At 37.6% G+C, this 21,970-nt stretch overlaps 1 protein-coding gene across 9 annotated transcripts in view; it reads left to right on the forward strand.

Annotated features, from left to right (window-relative positions):
- The window catches only part of Usp34 (ubiquitin specific peptidase 34), a 180,919-nt gene that overhangs the window by 93,521 nt on the left and 65,428 nt on the right, over positions 1-21,970 (forward strand). For all 9 annotated transcript variants that reach the window (XM_076547054.1, XM_076547052.1, XM_076547053.1 and 6 more), the window contains 9 exons: positions 1,724-1,846; positions 1,972-2,055; positions 3,283-3,369; positions 9,518-9,718; positions 12,002-12,084; positions 17,963-18,003; positions 18,153-18,277; positions 19,607-19,759; positions 20,580-20,684. In XM_076547054.1, the coding sequence (XP_076403169.1) occupies positions 1,724-1,846; positions 1,972-2,055; positions 3,283-3,369; positions 9,518-9,718; positions 12,002-12,084; positions 17,963-18,003; positions 18,153-18,277; positions 19,607-19,759; positions 20,580-20,684 (1,002 nt within the window). The remainder of the gene's footprint in view (positions 1-1,723; positions 1,847-1,971; positions 2,056-3,282; positions 3,370-9,517; positions 9,719-12,001; positions 12,085-17,962; positions 18,004-18,152; positions 18,278-19,606; positions 19,760-20,579; positions 20,685-21,970) is intronic.

Below are 21,970 nucleotides of genomic sequence, written 5' to 3' on the forward strand. Positions count from 1 at the left end.
TTGAGTCAAATGTCTCCTCCTATCTCTGCCCTGCCAATGGTAATGGTACTGACGTGTGATAGCCGTGCCCAGCGTTTTCAAAGGGTGCTTGGGATCCAAACTCAAATCTTTATGCTTGTATGGAAAGTAAGTTACTGAGCCATTTCACCAACCCCCTTTTCCTAATTTAATAGGAAAAAAGATGTCAGTTTAAATACCCATTTGTTTTTTTAACTTGCATAACATATTAAATAAAATTTGAAGGATCTTTTGTTAAATTAAAAGCTAGAGGTTTGCCTTTTTTTTTTTCCCCCAGAGCTGAGGACCGAACCCAGGGTCTTGCACTTGCTAGGCAAGCGCTCTACCACTGAGCTAAATGCCCAACGTTGAGATTTGCCTTTTTAAAAGAGATTATTTCTATGTGCATGAGTGTTTTGTCTGTCTTTATGGCTGTGCACCGTGTGCTTGCCTGGTGCCTGCAGAAACCAGAAGAGGGGGTTGGATCCCCTGAGCCTAGAGTTATGGACAGCTGTGAGGGGCCATCCGTGTGCCAGGAAGTGAACCCAAGCCCTACAAGAACAATAAGTGCTCTTAACCACTGAGCCATCTCTCCAGCCCTGGATTTGCTTTCAATTAATGAAGTTTTAAAAATTGCATGTTTTGAATATTTCTTTTTGACAGCGAAAGTAGTAAAGTTTATGTAAATATAATGTGCTGAAGTGACATCCATCAGACCTTGTTTTAGATTGTTACACAAACCAAATGACGTAATTGGGAAAAGACATTTAATATATCTGATAATTTTCTTCTGTATCACTTATAGAAGTGATATTGGATTTCATTGTAAGAATGCCTTTACAATGAAAGATTAATTTGTCAAAAAAGATTTGTAAATCAGTGGTGGTGGTCCATGTCTTTAATCACAGCACTCAGGAGGCAGAGGCAGGCAGATTTCTTTAAGTACCAGGTCAGCCTGGTCGACAGAGCCAGTTCTAGGACAGCCAGGGCGGCACAAAGAAACCCTGTCTCCATAAAACAAAACAAACAAACAAACAGAAGGTTTATGTTTATTACTTTCAATGATGTATTCTTGTGCGTGGGTGTGTGCACTTGAGTGACAGTGCCTGTGGAGGCAGAAGATGGTGCCAGATCCCCAGGAGCTGCAGTTACATGTGGTTGTTAGCCACCCTGCATTGGTGTTGGGAACCAAACTCAGAGCCCCTGCAAGACCAGTATGTACTCTTAACCACTTGGTCGTCTTTCCATCCTCAACATTACTCTCCCTCATCCCTTTTTTGGGAGACAGGGACTTACTATGTAGCCTTGGCTGGCATGGAACTCATCACAGAGATTATATGAGTTCTGAACATCTGACTTCTCAAATTGCTTGAATTTAAAAGGATTGGTCTATAATGTGATTAGTGACCACTTTAGTAATAACATTTCAAAGCTGCATGTTATACAAACAGTAGTTCCTAAATTGAGATTAGAAACAGCAATGTTCTAATGTAATTCCTTTTCCTATGCTTTTTGTATAATTTTAAAATATTTATTGGACAATATTTAATGGATAGGTTTTTGTTTTAAACATGCTATTAGTACCTTTTTTGCTTCTTGTCTTATATTTAATGTATATACAGGATTTGTATTTTATACTAATGTTCATTTCTGTGAGCTTTAAGTCTTTAGAGGGTGATCTTAGAAATTTGTCTTGATAACCTTTTTCTTCCTTTTGTAATTTAAGAGCAATGATGGACTTAATTGGAAAGAACTTCTCAAAATTAAGAGTGCTCATAAGTTGTTATATGCTCTTGAAATTATTGAAGCACTGGGAAAACCTAACAGAAGAATAAGAAGAGAGTCAACGGTAACTACAGTTCCATTGTTCTCACTAAAGGAGGCTTCCCTCCCGCAGCATTCTTAGTGGTGTCCTTTCATTCTGAGGAAGGTACTCTTCTGAAGCCTCCCTGTTTCTGTTCTTGCCTCCCCCAGGGAAGTTACAGCGACCTTTATCCAGACTCTGACGATTCGAGTGAAGATCAGGTGGAAAACAGTAAAAACTCTTGGAGCTGCAAGGTTTGATCATAATTGTTTTGGAAAGATTGAGAAAAAATACTTTTTGGGTTCTAGAAATCATTATTTGAAGGTTAATTTTCAAAATTCATTTTAAGTTCATGGTTTTGAGTGTTTGCCTGCAGATGTTTATGTGCGGCCCTTGCATGCAGCGCTTGTGGAGGCTGATCGAGGGTCTCCAGACCCCTGGGGCTGCAGTTAGAGATGGCTGTAACCCTTTTGTGGGGACCTGGGTCCTGTGTGTGTGTGTGTGTGTGTGTGTGTGTGTGTGTGTGTGTGTGTGTGAGAGAGAGAGAGAGAGAGAGAGAGAGAGAGAGAGAGAGAGAGAGAGAGAGAGAGAGAGAGAGAGAGAGAATATGAATATGCATAGAGGAAAGAAGGAAGGAAGGAAGGACGAAAGGACACGAAGGAATATTCATGGAGGCCAGAGAAGATCTTTTAGTGTTATTCTCACCCTTCCTTTGAGTCAGCATCTCTCTTTAGTTTGGAACTAATCAGTTAGACTGGACTGACTGGTGACAAACCCTAGATTTCCTTTGTTTCTGCCTTCCCAGTGTTGTGGTTATAAGCACACAACATCATGCCTTTAGGTGGGTTCCATGAATTGGATTTAGTCCTGTGCTTACAAAGCAAGGATTTTAGGGACTACTGAGCTATCTTTGTCTTTAGCCCTGTCTAATTTACTCTTTAAAGAGTAGATGAAAAATTACAATTTACTCTAAATCATAATGTAAAAAAGATTATTTAATGCTTTGTTTCTCTTAATTTCAGCACCAATGTTTATCCCATTTCACTGTCTCCCGTTCCTCCCAACACACATTGAAATACTGTGTTTCAGCTACCTAGTATCTGAGGTTAGATGGCTACTGAAATAGTGAAATTGTGCTTATATATTTTTAATAAAATAAGACTTTTTAAAATTTTCTAAAAACATTTTATATAAGAATTAAGGGTGGTGGTGATGCACACCTTTAATCCCAGCACTTGGGAGGCAGAGGCAGGTGGATTTCTGAGTTTAGAAGCCAGCCTGGTCTGCAGTGAGTCCTGGAACAGTTAGGGCTACACTGAGAATCCCTGTCCCAACTCTACCCCAAATTATTTGTATTATTTGTAAATAGTGATTTCTATAGAACACAGATTTTTATAAATGCTTACTAAGTCAACAGAGCAGATTGTCATTATTCTGTGTAGCTGATTTTCCTTTATCACTATTCTCAAAATTGCTTACAGTTTGTTGCTGCTGGCGGGCTTCAACAGTTGCTAGAAATATTTAATTCTGCGATTCTAGAGCCAAAGGAGCAGGAATCATGGACTGTGGTACGTAAAGGCATTTTTTTCAACTAGTTATATTTGTTATCTTATTTCAATCACTTCTGTTTCATTGACAAAGTAACGTATTATGTACTTGATTGTAATAAAGTTGATTAAGACATATAGTAGTAAGTAAAAGACCTGTTAGGTTGACAATGAATTAAAATTAGATAAGTGAATGAAGCAAAGGCAGGATGTTATTTTTGGTCTGGGAAGATGGCATGCCGCATAAGCCTGAAATTCAATCGCTGGAATCCATGTAAGGGGTGAAAGAAAAAACTAACCTCAACAAAGTTGTCTTCTGAACTCTACACATGACTGCTCTCATCTAATCCCTACCCACACACACAGAGTAATACATTTTAAAAGACAGCCATGGAATTTATCTTTTTTTCTTTTTTTAATGTTTTTTAAATTTTATTTTTTTTTTAAGCATTAATGTTTTACCTACATGTATGTACATCTGTGTGAGGGTGTTGGATCCATTGAAACTGGAGTGATAGGCAGTTGTAAGCTGTCATGTGGGTGTTTGGAATTGAATCCAGGTCCTCTGGAAGAGCAGCCAATGCTCTTAACCACTGAGCCATCTTTCCAGCTCTTTTTTTCTTTTCTTCTTCTTCTTTTCTTGAGACTGGGTTTCTTGGTGTATTGGTTGTCCTAGAACTGCTCTACCAGGCTGGCCTTGACTTCAGAGATCACCTGCCTCTGCCTCCCGAGTGCTGGGATGTGCCACCTCCACCCATCTAGCTTTGTTTTTAACACACTTGAAATGAATAATGCTAAATTTAATTACTCAGAAATATTAACAAGTTCAGTGGTAGTGGCGCACACCTTTAATCCTAGCACTTGGGAGGCAGAGGCAGGCAGATCTTTGAGTTCAAAGCCAGCCTGGTCTATAGAGCAAGTGCCAGGACTTCCAGGGCTACACAGAGAAACCCTGTTCAAAATAATAAAATTATATATATATATATGCTTGTTTGTTATAGTACTGGGAACTAAATCTAGGCCCTTTTGCATGCCCAAGAAGTCTTTTCCCACTGATTTCTGTCTGTAGTAAATGGTTTCAGTGTTTTAAAAATTGTTATCATTTGTTCTGACCAATTCTGCCTTTATAATAACAGTACACAAAAAGTGTTTCTATACTATACTGATTGATCTTCCATTTTTAAAATAATTATAAGTTTCTCCAGTTCTTTTTGTAATATTTCATATAAGCATTGGGCCTCACTTAAAAACAAAAACAAAACAAAAAAACAAAAAAACTTAGGAGGAAAGAAAGAACCTTGCTTTCTTACCACTATTAATTTTAAGAAACACTGTTTTAATATTAGGAAAAGAAAGTTACTAGAGCAATAGTCAACTTTATAATGGATTTATACAGTAATGCTGTCCACTCTTTTCAACTAAATGCAAAGCAGATAATTTTTATTGGGAATTCAAATGAAGTGTTGATTTGTTTGTACTTGGGTTTTAGAATTACTTGCTGCAACAGGCCATCATCAGTTACCCAATGATACTACTTTGTGCAGTTGATTCTTGGCCTGCATGTTTTTAAGGATCTGGTGACTGGCAGCAAATTCAGGTGACCAAGTTATCATGGCAAGTGTCTTTAGTCGCTGCTGTCTCACTGGCCCCCTCACTTTGCCTTTTAAATTTTGCATTCCAAATAAAAAATATTTAATTCAACAATAAATAAAATTTCATTTTCCCAGTTTTAATGATCTCTTGAGCATCGTTTTCTGTGGTGTTAGTCATGTGTGTATGTGTGTGCATTCATTATTGTACCTGTGAATGTCCCTTTACCTTGACCTTTTCAAATACGTTTTCAGTCAGGCAGGTAGACATTTATCAGTTGATGAGTATTTGTAGTGTTTCTCCTTGTGGCCGTTACCAGTATGTTGCTGTGATTGTGGCTTGGCTTGGTGTTTACTTCAGAATATAATTGCTGGATCCAGTAGTAATTTTGTTTAATATGTTAAGAATCAGCCACGTAGAACTACCATTTATATTCAAACCAGCATTGTATTTCTTGGTTTCCATACTAAGGGTATTTACATTTTCACAGCTTAGGGCCTGTGAAGTTAGTATGTTACCCTGGTGTTTATGTTTTCCTAATAACCAGTATGATTGTTTATTGTCATCTTGTACCTCGTTTGCATACATGTCTATTCAAGTCTATTGAACCTTTTTATTACTGAGTTTTAAATGTCCACTGTGTATTTTGGATATCGATTTCTTAGCAAGCAGGTTTTAAAACACTTTCTGCCAGCAGTTGGATAACTTTTCCTTTCCTGCTGTGCTGTATGCAACATACCCTAATTTTGGTCTAGTTGTGTGTCTCTGACGTTTGTGCTTTTGTGGTATTGTGTAAGTCATGGCAGTGAAGATTGATGATCATTTTCTAGTTTTAATTTGTTTTTTAATGCATTGATTTTTAGGCAAAGTTTTATTGATGTGAGTCATAATTCAGTCATTTTAAGAGTGTTGTAGTTTTGTAAGCATCTATTCTTGTGAAATGCTCAAGCGTATTTAAAAATGCAGAATACTTTTCACCTCCAACGTTTTCCAACAGTTTGCTTCTAACAAAGTCGCTCTGAGAATCTTAATTTGCTTTCTCTAACCATAGATTAAAGTTCAGTTTATGAAAATTTGTAATTGGAGCAGTACTTAAGTAGTCTTTTACATTTGCTTTTGTTTCAATATATTTTGATGTTGAAGAATATACTTTAGCAGTCAGTGCGTTTTTATTGTTGATGGTGATTATTTTATATACCACAGTTGCTTATCCACTTACTTGTTGATGGGACCTTTGAACCTCCAGGGTTTTTGTTTGTTTGTTTGTATGTTTTTGTTACTGGTAAAGAAGCTGTGGATTCATATGTAAGTTTTTTTTGGTACATATGTTTCTGGGTAAATTCTAGGAAATGAAATCACTAAGTAATTTTGTAAGTGAAAATTTAAATTTACCAGCAGCTGCCAGATTGTTTTGCAGTCAAGATCTACTCTGAAACATAAAGAGAATCTCATTTACTCTACATTCTTGCCAGTAGTTGCCATTGATCGTGTTTTAAAACTTGAGACTTTTTGTTTCAAGACAGGATTTCTCTATGTAGTCTTGGCTGTCCTGGAACTTGCTGTGTAGACCTGGGTGGCCTTGAACTCACAGAGATCCACTTGGCTCTGCCTACTGAGTGCTGGGATTAAAGGCCTGCACCACCACTGCCTGGCAAAATTTCAGACTTTGAACAGCTGCTTGTAGGTCACTTGTTTGTAGAGTGTTTGCTTATCATATATGTGGTACAGAGCTTCATCTCCAGAACTGCAAAGAGCTTTTAAAGATTTTGTTTTTTCTTTCATCAGATACACATACAGTAAATGTTTTTGGCTTCTATATTTATGGGTCTTATTCTTTGATATGTAGTTTAGGCTGATCTTGAAGTTTCATTCTGCTGATTTAGCCTGTTTTGGGAACATTTGTGGTTTGACAGTATCTTTTTTTGAGGCAGGAAAGTGTTGTAAATTATGGGCTGGCTTTCAACTCCCCACATAGCTGAAGATGTCTCAAACTCACGTCTTCACCTCTAGAGCTGGGATTGATCACAGGTGGGAACCACCGTCTTTGCTAGATTCTCTGTTGGGAGTCCAACTCTGAATCCCGGGCCTGCTGAGCAAGTACTCTGTTAACTGAGTTACACACGGAATCCTCAACAGAACTCTTTCCACTTATTTATTCAATCTGTATTTAGCTTGTGCATGTTACATGGTTATGCTCATGCCTTGGCCTGCTCATGGAGGAAAGAGGACAACTTGAGAGTTGATTCTCTCCTTCTACTGTGTGGGTCCCAGGGACAGAAGTCAGGTCATCAGGCTTTCTGGCAAGCACCCTAACCCACTTAGCCTATTCCACCAGCCCAACAGTATCTTTTAAGAGGTGTTTTTAATTTCACGGAAAATTGTAATTTTATTTAAGAAATATATATTCCAAGGTCACAAAGATTGTTCCTTCTATATTGTGTGTGTGTGTGGGTGGTGGAGGTGTGTATGTATGTGTATGTTATCTGCATGTGTATCTGCTAGTACGCTCTCCAGTGTACCTGTGTGTTGAGGCCAGAGGTTGACCTCACGTAACTGTTGCTACCCACCTTAGTTTTTGAGTCAGGGTCACTCATTGAACCTGTAACCTGCCATCACACTTGACTTTATGGAGTTGTTAATGGGTCTGAACTTATTTTCTCTTGTCTGCATAGAAAACACTTTACTTACCTGGCCATCTTTCCAGCTTCCTAGCCTCTTTTATAGTTTTATTTGCTATGTATAGTGTTTGTTATATTGCATTTGAGTTAGCTTCTGTATGTAGTAGATGAGATTGAATTGGTTTATTTACTTCTTATATAACTATCTAGTTTGACTAATATTTGTTGAAACAATTTTCTTTTTTTATATGAATTATATTGATGAGATATAATAGCAAAAACATGGTTTTGCTATTACTCAGGGAAGGATGCCTTTTTTTTTTCTTTCTGGTAGATAGATGTAAGTGTAGCACTTAGCATTGGAAACAGAAGACTAGGAGGCCAATGATTTATTGTAGTGAAATTTCTGAAATTCTTCTGCTGTATATAAGTGATATTCCAATTAACTTGTTTAAAGAAAGTTTCTTGAGTTGTTACTAGAGCTTAAAATTCATTGTAAATTTTATTTGTTATACTACTTATTCTATGAATGAATATTTATATTAAATACATTTAATATGATAAGTATAAGATTTTCAGTTGAAGTGTCCTTTAGAGCAGTTGGGAATCCTATGGTCTGAAAATATTAAGCCTGGTCTACATAGCAAGATCTACATAATGAGACTAGGTCTTAAAAAATTTTTTTTTTTTGCTAGTGTGGAATAGCCCTATGTAATAATTTATTCTGCATTTCATCATGTTGATGAGTGGGCTGTTAGCTCTTTGCTGCTACTATTGCTTTGAAATGACTTTTTCCTTAGCCTGGAACTCACTATGTAGCTCAAGCTCTAGCCTTGAACTCAGAGATGAACCTGCCTCTGCCTTCTTGGTGTAGGGATTAAAGGTGTCCACAACCATGCCTGGCCCTTTGTTAGCATTTTTAATAATTTTGAAAAATACGTTGTTTGCAGCATATTTTCCCTAAAATCCTGTGGATTTATCTATTAAATACATTTTATAATAATTTCATCGAAAATAAATGTATCCTTTCTAATTTTTATTTATATATATATCCTCTTACAATTTATCTTTAAAAAATAAAATTAAAGTAATAACCATAGCTTTTGAATGCAGACTTTGTGTACTGAGCACTGTATTGACTCGAGTCCACGGCAAGTGTCCAGAACCTGCAGTGACAACTGACTGCAAGTCAGAATGAAATGGATACTTTTTTTGATTAATCAGTAACTCTAGCCTTGTGAATTGTATGTAGGAATTAGCTGCCTGTGATGAGAAGACTGGAGTATTTTATGTACTTTAACCACTCTTTATTCTTTATTGTTATTATTTGTCTTTTTGTTTTATTTTTTTGAGACAGGATTTCACTGTTGTAGCCCTGGCTGTTGTAGAACCAGGCTGGCCTTGAGCTCACAGAGATCCGCCTGTCTCTTCCAGCCTTTATTCTTGTGGGATTTAAACTAAATTGTAACCATGGGGCATGCTCAGTTGAAAGTTCAGTTTACTTATGAGCCAATGAAGTCAGATACTAATGCCCATTTACCAACATTATGCTATATACAAAAGAATAGTTTTCTCTCTAATGTACCACATATAATTTACCCCTCTCAATTAAGCATAGGCATTGAGTTATAAATTCTAGAGGAATGATTGAAAGGACCTCTTGGTGATTGAAATAATTGAATAATTGCTATGAAAATTATCTTTAATCTGTTCAAAAATTATCACTTTAAATGCAGAACTTCTTTGCCATCCACATTTATGAACTCAGTGGGAAGTAGTTCATTTTGAGAGTTTAATTTTATAGTGGATCATTTTCTTAAAATAGTTACATAATTTTTAAAAGTCATGTAGCACATCGATGAAAAACTATCCAGTTTTTTCTTTTAATTTCAAAGTTGTATAGTGTTCATACCTATCACATAAATGAACATAGAGAGCTGATATTGTTTTCTCGTTCACAGTGGCAGCTAGATTGTCTCGCTTGCTTGCTGAAATTAATCTGCCAGTTTGCAGTAGATCCGTCTGATTTGGATTTAGCTTACCATGATGTCTTTGCCTGGTCTGGCATAGCTGAAAGCCACAGGAAAAGAGCCTGGCCTGGAAAGTCAAGAAAGGCTGCTGGTGATCACACCAAGAGTCTTCATATACCACGATTAACAGAGGTGAAGTTTAGAAATTAATGTTAAATTGTTCTAATGAGTTTTACTTAAGTTTTGAGAAAGCATGGGGTTTGGTTTTTTACAAAGTGAAGAAATACACTAACATATAAATACTCTACTGGATTACTGCGATACTACCTAGTAACTACAGCATTGTTATATAAAATTGTAATAATCTTCTGTTCTTCATTTAACAAGAATGCATGATGTACCATTTTAATGTTATCTAACCTTACACTTACATGTATTATTAGAACTTTATAACTCACATTCTGAGAGTATCAGAGCCCATTCAGAATAATAGGGAAGTCATAGTAGGTATTTCAACACAGGAAATATAATAAAACATGGATTTCACACATGTGTGTTGAAGTGCTGAAGCAACCCAGGCAAAGCACTGTTGACCATTCCTAGAGCTGGAAGTAGACCACTGTTGGAGTTAGTCAGGAGTCATGAGCTTACCAAAGAAATCTGAAAAGGCTTCTGAAAAATGGGGTTTGCTCCACTATGTCCTGAATCTCAGAGGATACAGAACAAAAGCTAGTGAAAGGAGTTGTTCAGGAAGTTGAAGACTGACTTCTCTTGACACCCTCTCACATGGCTCCTAACTGGCTCCAGGGGGATCCAGTGTCCTCCCGACCTCTTTGTGTACCTGTATACATGGGATGTACACACACACACACACACACACACACACACACACACACACACACACACACACACACACACACACACAGTGAAGCCTGTTCCTTCTGGATCAACACCTCTGGAGCAATGCTCACCAGAAAAGCAAGCACTGTAATGTAGTATGACAGGTCCTAGCAGGAATGCAGCTGTCAAGGGAAGACTCTTGATTGTAATGTCCTAGTTTTAGCATTCTACAGAAAGTGTAGAGAACGTTAATTTAGAGATGTCGAAAAACTAGTACATCCTTCAGCTTCCATACAGCTCATGGGCCAGGAGTGGCGGTGCACACCGAGGATCCTTGCACTCCAGAGGAAGAGGCAGGCAGGCCCAGTCTGTGCTGCATAGAGAGATCCTGTCTTTGAGAGGGTGGGGGAGCGAGAGAGGATATCCCTTTGACTATTCTCTGTTCAGATAATCAGATGTATACCCTTCACTATCTCTGTTTGTTACTGGGGAAGTGAGAAGAGACGAAGATTACTTGGTAGTGAAATCTCTTCCTCATTCTGTCACCCCTTGAGAGGCACACCTTGTCTCAAGAACACAGGAGTAATGAATTGGTACAGATAGCAGAGTTTGGGGTGAACATAAGATTTGGAAACCATTGGTATAACTGGGGACCTAAATTATGTCTCACTTTTGCAATGTTAGGGATTACATTGGAAAAATTAATCTTTCCTAGTATTGTAGATTATTTGTATCTCTTAAATATGAAATGTTTTGTGACTTCTAAATGCATTCCAAAGTGTTTTAGTGGGAAATACTATTTGATAATTTCTTTAATGTTTCTATTATGTTTTTACCAGAAGAAATCTTTCACTTTATAATATAAATAATCAAATTGATTGTGATTCTTTACATTAATTCCTGAAATATTTCCTTTAAAAAATTTACTTTTATGTAAATTTTATATATTATGTATTTTATATATTTATCTAAATACATATATATATTATGTATTAATATTTTGCCAACATGTATGTATGTGCACCACATACATGTCTGGTGACCAAGGAAGCCAGAAAAAGGCATTGGATCCCTAAAACTGGAACTACATACAGTTGTGAGCCTCCATGTGGGGTCTGGGAACTGAACCTGGGTCCTCTTCAAACATTGAAGGTCCTCTTAAGCTATCTCTCTAGCCTTTCACTTAATAATTTCTATGTTTATTGATACTTATTAGTGATTTACTCTTTGAGATTTGAATAATATAAATGTATACAAGTATTGGTATAAAATAAACTTGGCAAGTTTTTAGAGTGATTTGCTTTTAAAATATATGCAACTACATGTTGTACTCTATGGAAAATAAATTAGAATATGCAAATGAACCTTGCATCTAGTCAAACAGGCCTGACATTTATACCTGTCCATGCTTCTCTTTTCAGAGGTTTTTCATTAGGTGTTATACATCAAGGAAACAGTCACATATATATTTATTAACTTATTTACCAAGGCAGTTGTAGCTTAATATGCATATCAAAGCCCATGAGAAATATGAAACTTGCTGTTGGTGATTTTAGGGAGGTGGGGAAATGACAGTACACTTAGTATTTTGCTCTATTCAAAGGATTTCCCCCCTTGATGTTTTTGTTTTTAAAGGTGTTTCTTGTGCTTGTCCAAGGAACCAGTTTGATTCAGCGACTTATGTCTGTTGCTTACACGTATGATAATCTGGCTCCGAGGTATGCATTTTTACGTGTTTCCTATGTGTGTACATGCAGTTACTAAACTTGAGTTTTGAACTGGGCATGGTGGTGCCCATCTTTCAGGATTCAGGAGGCAGAGGCAGGTGGATCCCTGTGCATTTCAGGTTTACATAGTGAGTTTCCTGTCTGAAAAAGGGGAAAAACAAAAAATAAAAATCTTTCATTTGGGGGCTGGGGAGATGGCTAAGTGGGTTAAATGCTTGCTCTTGCAAGTGTGAGAGCCTGAGTTGTGCCCAGGCTCCCGTGTAAATGTCAGGTGTCAAGTGTGAGAGCCTCAGGTGTGCCCAGGCTCCCGTGTAAATGTCAGGTGTCAAGTGTGAGAGCCTGAGTTGTGCCCAGGCTCCCGTGTAAATGTCAGGTGTCAAGTGTGAGAGCCTGAGTTGTGCCCAGGCTCCCGTGTAAATGTCAGGTGCTGAGGGAGGTGGGGTAGGAGGATCCCAGATCTGTCAGTCCACTCAACACAGCCAGACGCAGCTTTAGTAAGAGAGACTCCTTCTTAAAGATAAGGCAGAGAAGAATAGAGGACGCTTGACAGGAGCCCCAGGCCATGCCTGCACATATATCATATACATTAACACAGTCAATAACCACTTCATTTTGAAAAAAAGTTTAACCCAAAAGTTACTAGGATTTTAATCATGTATTGCCCTTTTCACCTAGACTTGCATATCTTTTCAACATTTGTCAAGCTTATGTATTCATGAGTATTTCTGTTTGTAAATTCTAAGGAATTTCATGAATGTAAGTTCTGGACACTATGACTACCTAGAAATACTTAAGATATTTGTCTCTTTAAATTAAGGATATTTTCTCAATAACTAGACACGTATGTGTGTGTGTGTACACATGTGTATGTATGTGTACACTAGTGAATGTTGGTGTCAGCAGGGATCAGCAGGAAGAAGATTTCCAGTCTTCTGGAGCTGGAATTATAGGTGGTTGTAAGCTGCCTGGTGTGTGTGCTAGGCACCGAATTTGGGTCCTCTGAAAGAATAGCAAGTGTTCTTACCCACTGAGCCATCTTGTCTAGCCCTGAGTAAAAACAAATTAACTTATGTCATTCAACATTGGATGTAGAGAGATGGCTCTGGCTCAGTGGTTAAGAGCGTGTGCTGTTTTTGTGGAAGACTGGAATTTGGTTCCAACATCAATGCCTGGAAGCCCACAATTGCCAATAACTCTAGGTTTGAGGTATGGTAGCCTCTTCTGGCCCCCATGGGCATGTGCTTACATGCACATGTACACACATCCACAAATCTCTAAAATTAAACATTAATATGTTTGATTTTTTTCTTTTAAATCGTGCTAGGTACTAGACAAGCATTCTACCATAAACTAAATCCTCAAGCCCTTGTTAATATGGATAAATTCATGCAGAGGCCCCAGCAAGGAAGGTGGTCATGTCTTACTTTATTTCTCTCTCCGCCATACTGCTTTGAGACATAGTATCTTACTGAAATAAAAATTCACCTTTTTAGCCAGACAGATTTGTCTACAAATTCTGGAGCTCTGCCTGGCTCTGCCCTCCAGTGGTGAGATTACAGACAAATGCATTCATGCCTTTCGTTTTTCTTGTTGCTTGGGATTCAGACTCAGATATTCATGCTTGCAGAGCAGTGAGTGTTACCCATTAAGCTGTCTTCCTAGTCTCCTAATTTGTTAGTTTATTCTTTGCTCAGCATCGGGTGATGCTGTTAGTTGTCATCCTTCTTCCTTTTCTTAAGTAGAGATACTTACCCAACCTTTGCTTCATAATACTCATATTATAGTAGTATAAGCCAGTTTTCTTTTTTCCTTCCCTCTCTCCCTCCCTCCCCCCTCCCCTCTCCTTTCCCCTCCTCCATCCCTCCCTCCCTTGTTTTGTTTTTTTGAGACAGAGTTTCTCAGCTCTGGCTGTCCTGGAACTCACTCTGTAGAGCAGGGTGGCCTTGAACTCACAGAGATCCGCCTGTCTCTGCCTCCCAAGTATTTGGATTAAAGCTGGGCAGCAGCACTGCCTGGTGCTTTTTTGTTTGAAACATGATCTTGCGAGCTCTGCCTGACCGCAGTCTTACAATTCTCCTGCCTCAACCTGTGGAGTGCTTGGAATCCAGCCGTGTGCCCATTATGCCTAACTCCGGCCAGTGTCTGTTTTGTTTTAGAATATTTTTAGTAGCAATAGTTCAGAAGTGACAAGTTTTTCCTATTATGTTCTGATGATGTCCTTTAGTCTACGGATAGTAATTTTGAGAGTTAATTCCCATTGTCTTTGCTAAAAACTTCCTTTTTAACAAGCTGTCAGTATGAGGACATTATGAAGTTATAAGATTACTATTTTCTATAAAACCATAAAACTTCAGTTGACTTGCTTTTATCAGTAATTTTTCCTTAATTAAATGTTAACATAATTTTTGCTAAATGTTGATGTTCCTAATTATTGGTATTACTTCAGTGTCTATTGTTGAACAACACATTATGTAAGGAGAACCCTTTTCTATGTTATTCCTCTAGATTAGTATTATTTTGATTCATGGATTTGAAGTATTTATTTTATTGGGTGTAATGGTGTGCACCTTTAATCCCAGCACTAGGGAGGCAGAGGCAGGTGGATCTCTGGGTTCAAGGGAGTGAGTTCTGAATGGCCAGGGCTGTTACACAGAAAAACTCTGCCTCCAAAAACCAAATATATATATGCATATGTATTTATGTATGTATGTATTATACTTATATATAATATATAGGTATATTTAATGTCAAATTCTTTATTGTCATTATTCCTTTTTCTCAAATTATACAAGTTGCCTTACAGAAGCCATTTGAAACTTGTTCTTGTTACCTTTTGGTGTAGCCCTATCATTTGAGGATAAGGGTCTCTCTTTAAAAAGTATCTCTGGTATATTGTAGGTTTGTCTTATTTCTGCCCTCAGTCCTGAGATTTTTCAAAAATCTATGCATATTTTTGAGTACCTGGAAGTATGTGCGATGACTCTGAGAGCGCAGGAGGTCGTTCAGTCAGTTTTGAAAGATGCTCTAATTCTGCTTGTCAGAAATTTGGAATATTGACCAGGCATGGTGGCGTACACCTTTTCTCCGAGCATCAGGAGGCACAGGCAGGTGGATCTCTTTGAGTTCAAGGCCAGCGTGGTCTACAGAGCGAGTTCCAGGATAGCCAGGACTCTGTTACAGAGAAACCCTGTCTCAAAAAACAAAACAAACAAAAAAGAAATCTTGAAATTGTGGATGTTTGGCATTTTCATAGTTTATGTTTTTTCCATGGGTGGAACTAGAAGTGTGTGTGCAAAACCAAAAAGCTATAGAGGGGACTGATTGTTGAGAGTCACCAGGATCAGGCGAGTCTCAGCACACACTTAGCTGGGCAGCCCCACCCATGTACTCCATGAGTACTGAACGGACAGAGATAGGAGGGTCTGTGGAGTGTCCTGACATCTAGCCTAGTCCAGAGTATCTGAATCCCGTGTTCACAGATAGGTCCCACCTCAGAGGAAAGTGGGAGAAGAAGATACTGCACATTTTCTTTTGATCTTTGCACGTGAATAAGCATGCATCATACTTGCACATACATTCTGTCTGTCTATCTGTCTGTCTCTGTCTCTGTCTCTCTCTTACACACACACACACACACACACACACACACACACACACACACACACACAAACACATACACACACAAATGAGCACCAGTAGTACACAGTCAGTAGAACATAGAACTTATACAAATAAATGTATAATAAATGTATAAATTCTTTGTGTATGGTTCAAACAAAACAATATCCCTTTTATTTGGACTACTTTAGAAAGTTGGAAAATGCGGAAAATTGTAATACAGAATTTCAAATTAGGAAACAGGTTCACCTGGGAGATGATGGAGCATACATTTAATCCCCACACTGGTAGGCAGAGGCACGTGGATCTCTGTGTGTTCCAGGCCAGCCAAGGCTACACAGAAAAACCCCGTCTCAAAAACAAAAGAAAAGAAAAAGAAATGGTTAGATTAATATATGGTGACTTAGTTGTATATCTCATATATAATCGTATAAATTATGTTAGACTATGAAACTAATTTTCAAATATTCCATAGCATGTTTTATTGGACTGAACTTTCTTGTACACAAATAGTACATATAAAATTGATGTAATCATTCTTTTTTTTTTTTTTTTTTTGGTTTTTTCGAGACAGGGTTTTTCTGTGTAGCTTTGCGCCTTTCCTGGAGCTCACTTGGTAGCCCAGGCTGGCCTCGAACTCACAGAGATCCGCCTGCCTCTGCCTCCCAAGTGCTGGGATTAAAGGCGTGCGCCACCACGCCCGGCTGATGTAATCATTCTTAAAACAATCCATTCCAGAGAGCTCATTATAATCTCTGCAACACTCCTTCCCTCCTCATGACTTCTTATGTTGCCTGAGTTCTATGCTGTAATGTTTTCAAAAGCCCTCACCCGAGGAACTAGGACAAACCTTTTTCCTGTTACTGAAATTTTTCTAATGCATAGATGAGAATTAAAAGTACAAGACACGTATAGATCGCTGTGGAGGTAAGTGTATTGTGTCAGTGTGGGTTATTAAAATCTAAACATGAGAGCCAGGTGTTTGGGTGCACTTCCATAATGTCAACTACTTAGAACCTGAGGCTCAAGAGGATTGGGAGGGCAACACAGGCCTGAGCTGCATCTGACGATCTGGGTTTGTTTTTAATAAAAACAAAAAACCAAAAGAACGAGGATTAGCAAAATGTAAAAGTGAGTAAAAGCACTTGGCACCAGCGATGCAAGCTGACACACGTACACATGGGAATCAGTTAACCAAAGGAAAACACCCACCAAACCAAATACCAAGACTCTTGATTAATATATTAGTATGTCTCTTTTTTAATGTATAAGTGAGTTTTAATTTCTTTAAAAGTTCATTTTGGGGGGCAACAATATTGTTCAGAGGGAGGATAAAGGTACTGGACAACCTAGAACCCACATAGTGGAAGGAGGAAAGCCACAAGTTAGCCTGGCTAAGCCAAAATTCTCCTGCTTCTGCCTCTTAATTAGCTGGAATTACATGCCTACAGCACCAGCCTCTTTCATTTTTATTTCATTTTGAAATACACTGTTATTTTTGTTTCCTGGACCAAACCCAAGGTCTTTTACATGCTAAGCAGGAGTCTGCCACTGTGTGCTAGAGACACAATGTCAATAGCATGATACTTCAGTCTGGTTTTGGTTTTTTGTGGTTTTTCAAGACAGGGTTTCCCTGTGTAACTGTCCTAGCTGTCCTGGAACTCACTTTGTAGATCAGACAGGCCTTGGACTCATATGCCAAACTCTCCCTCCTGAGTGCTGGGATTAAATGCCTATGCCAGCACACTTGGCCCGATCAATGTGTTTTTATTGACATGTAATTATGCTGTGCAAGAGAACTTACACTTTATTCCTCTGTCTGAAGTTTCTTTCTTTGACAACAACCCCCTGTACTGCCCCCCTCCTCTATTCTGTCCTCTGAAAACCATCTGGTTGATTTCCCAAGTGTTTCATTTACTGGTTCAAAATAAGTGATACCATACTCTTTTTTTTTTTTTTTTTTTTTTTGGTTTTTCGAGACAGGGTTTCTCTGTGTAGCTTTGCGCCTTTCCTGGAACTCACTTGGTAGCCCAGGCTGGCCTTGAACTCACAGAGATCCACCTGGCTCTGCCTCCCGAGTGCTGGGATTAAAGGCGTGCGCCACCACCGCCCGGCGATACCATACTCTTAAGTAGTAATTTTCTTAAATCAATTTGGAGTGAACTTATATAAAGTTTAAGGAATATATAGTAATTATTTGTACTTCATTGCCAGTTTTAATTAGTGATGATAGCATATTTTTGTTTTACAGGGTTTTGAAAGCTCAGTCTGATCACAGGTCTAGACATGAAGGTAAGAGTTCAACAAAATTCATTGTGTTTTTAACTTCATTTTTAATAAGTAAAGTGTATAATAGATGTGGTGTGCGATATTTTGTATTTAATAGTGAACACTGTATCTTTATTGACACAAACCTGTAGCGTGCCTTTATTTTCTCCTAGTTTCCCATTATTCAATGTGGCTCTTGGTGAGCTGGGCTCATTGCTGCTCTCTAGTGAAATCTAGCCTTGCTGACAGTGATCATTTACAAGATTGGCTAAAGAAATTGACCCTCCTTATTCCTGAGGTAAGGTAAAAAAACAAAGATTGCTACTTCTCCTTTTACCAGTTTGTGTGTTATTAGCATTGTTAAACAAGATCCATAATGGTAAAGAACCGCCGAGATTCTATTCATCATTACATTACCTATTTACCTTTTAGATATAGAATCTGATCATTTAAAAATGTGGATATTATACATTCTGTGTCACTCATATTTGTTGTTTTTAAATTGGGTTCTATTCTGGCTGTGCCAGGTGGCCATTGTAACATCTGGGAAGTTCACTTGGAATCTGTGAAATGTTCTGATTTAAATATTTTTATAAGTTGTTTTTGTTTTTACAATGTTTGTCTTGTAATTTATATTGTAAGTAACATAATAATGAAACCCTTTAATCCTAACTTATTACCTATATATTTTTATGTTTGTTTCTTCTTTATAGCCATAAATAGGCATTTCTTTAACAAAATATAAGCATATACTGCCGTGCACTATTGGCTACTTTATAAGATTTTATGTTGTTTATGTTAATATGTGTATGATCAGAATATTATGTTTACAAAACATTGTTAGGGCTGCTGATGTAGTTCAGTTGTAGAGCACTTGCTCTTCTTACATGTGCAGTGTGCAAGACTGTGTTCAGTTCTCAACAAAACATACATCACCTTGTTAAAGAAGTCAGCTAGCTCTGCGGTCTCACTCTCCTATAGTCCAGCCCTTGGAAGGTATATATAGGCGAGAGGATAAGGACTTCTAGGCTAGTGTTTTGGTTACCACAGGCAAGATGAAACCCTGTTTCAAACAAACTGTTATCTAAAGTTATTCCCACTAACATTATCCCCCTTCCCTCTCCTTTCTTTTCTCTCTTCATTTCCTCTATTCTCCTCACTTTTTTCTTTTCCCACTTCTTTCTTCCCCTACACACATACACACCTTGTTTCTTGTTCATATATTCAGCTTCCCTCCCTCCTTCACTCCTTCCCTCCCTTCCTCCTTGTCTTTTTCTCTTCCTCCCACCATTCTGGGTCTCAAACCTGAGCCCTTCCAATCGCTATACATTCCCAAGAATTCTATTTGGTTTGTTTGTTTGAAGACGGCATCTCATGTAGCCCAGTCTGATTTCAAAATTGATAATGCAATTTAGGATAAGATTAAATTCTTGAGACAATGTGGCCTCTAGTTCTCTATGTAGCTGATCATAATATTCCAGTGATGGGATTACAGGCCTACTACACTACTACCTGATGCGTAAAATGCTGGGGGTCAAACTCAAGGCAAACTCCTATGAACTGGGTTATGTCCCTAGCCTGGGAATTGCTTTTAAATACTGAAATTGTCCTTTTTTTCCCCTTTTAGACTGCAGTTCGCCATGAATCTTGCAATGGTCTCTATAAGTTATCCCTGTCAGGCCTAGATGGGGGAGACTCGATTCACCGATCCTTTCTCCTTTTGGCTGCCTCCACCCTGTTGAAATTTCTGCCTGATGCTCAAGCACTGAGACCTCTCAGGGTGAGATTTTACCTGGCTGCAGTTTATTGTTTTGTACTGTGTTCTTTAGTTGCCTCCTCTCTATGGAGTGGAAGTGGAGTCCTGGCATTATAGGTGCACACCAGATGCTTGTTTAATCATATCATTCTCACTCTTAGCATCACAGCCACTAACAACATCTGTGTGTTTTGATTTCAGCTTTGTGTTGCCTGTCATGAGAATGCTATTTTGGAAATACTGTTTGTCCCTACCAAGTTGAAAAATGATGGTGTAGCTCCTTTCCTCACTAAGTAACATATTTGATTTTTATTTTAATTGGTGTAGTTTTCAGATTTTTTTAAATCTAGTGTATTGTAAAAGCTTTTACCACATAATAAATTCAGAAGGCTGTTAATGAATATTTTTAATAATTTTAAAACTCTATAATGTAGCATTTGCATGTTTTCCTCTGATTGTATCTTTTCCAAATAATTGGAGATTGTTTTTTCTTTTCTTGTTTTATTTTTATTTTTTTTTGTTTTGTTTTGTTTTGTGTTTTTGAGACAGGGCTTCAACTCTGTCCCCCAATCTGAGCTTGAACTACAGGATGTCCGCCAACCTCTGACCTCAGAGTGCTGGCATTAAAGGCATGCACCACCATTCCCAGTTTGTGATTGTTTTTCTAAAAGTTTCCTTATCTTCTGAGTTTATGATTTTACAGAATTCACCAGGAACTCATCCATCTTTTCTTAGAGTTCAAGTACTATTGAATTGTGTAGGCATTTTATTTCGTAAAGTCTGTTCTTGTTTAAATACATTATAATTTTTAAAATGATTTCACAAGGCAAATTTGTTTTAATAGATAGATGATTATGAAGAAGAACCAATGTTAAAACCTGGATGTAAAGAATATTTTTGGTTGTTATGCAAATTAGTGGACAACATACACATAAAGGACGCTAGTCAGGTATGTTCGGAAAAGTACCTATTAAGTTGTTAATGGATCCAAGCTTTGCATGTGGGTGTTGATGGTTTTACTTGTCCTTTAGTGAGGGCATGTATACTAATGTTTAAGTAGTGGGCGCTGTCCTAACGTTTCTGCTGTATTAATACTCTTCTGTTCTGTTCTAGTTCCTTTCTTATTTTACTTTGACTTTAACTGTTAAAGTATACCTTCATTTATAAGCATCTATAAGTACTCTTGACCAATCTAAGATTTAGAAAACCTTAATTGGGAAATGATACATTTATTGCAAACACTTTACTTTTTAAATTATGTATGCCAGCATAAATGTTGTGCACATAGAGGCCAGGAGAGAGGAGGCCTGGTTCTCAACCTGTGGGCCATGACCCCTTGTGAATCAGATATCCTTGGTATCACATATTCATATTATGGATTCATAACAGTAGCAAAATTAGTTATGAAGTAGCAGCAAAATAATTTTATGGTTGGGAGTGTCCTCACAACATGAGGAATTATTTTAAAGGGTTGTTGCAGCATTTGGAAGGTCGAGGACCACACCAGGGCCTAGAGCTTCAGTTAAAGGTGGTGGTATGCTTCCTTATTATGGGTCCTGGGGACCAAACTTGGGTCTGCTGGAAGAATATCATTTGAACGTCACACTGGAGCCATTTCTCCAGCTCTGAAATTTGTATTTTTAAGTTATATATGTATCTTTTTATAATAAGAGGTGAGTTTAGAGTCCTGATATGTAAAATAAATAAAAAGTTCATGTAAATATGTGAAGATAAAAATTGTGTAAAAACTGAAATTATTTTAAACTAAATAGAAGCTAAAATAACATTTTCTTTCAAAGAAATAGTTGCTGGGATTAAAGGTATACTCCACTACATCTAGCTACAAATAAATTTTAAAACAAATAAATTTTGAAGATAAACTTGCAATATAGACCTTTCATTTTCCATCTTATATAAATTTAGTTAAGCTAGAAATGTATTTGTTACTTCTAAAGATGTGAGAATAACATAAAGAAGATTTGTTTCAATATTTGGGAAACACTTTCCCTTGGGCCTGCATATAAATGACAGTATAGTATATAGACATCAAAATAGCCTGTAGTGGTGATGCTACCTGGTTTTAAGTTTTACAAATAACTTGGTAAAGTCTTTTTATTTGGGAAGTAATTATAAAATTAATATTGAAGAAGTTTTAACTCACTTAATTACTACTTTTTAAATACTGGTACCCAATGAACAATTCTTTTAAATCTGGCATTGCCTATTTACTTCTGA

The sequence above is a fragment of the Peromyscus maniculatus genome, chromosome 10, assembly GCF_049852395.1.
Source record: "Peromyscus maniculatus bairdii isolate BWxNUB_F1_BW_parent chromosome 10, HU_Pman_BW_mat_3.1, whole genome shotgun sequence".
Taxonomy (NCBI): Eukaryota; Metazoa; Chordata; class Mammalia; order Rodentia; family Cricetidae; genus Peromyscus; species Peromyscus maniculatus.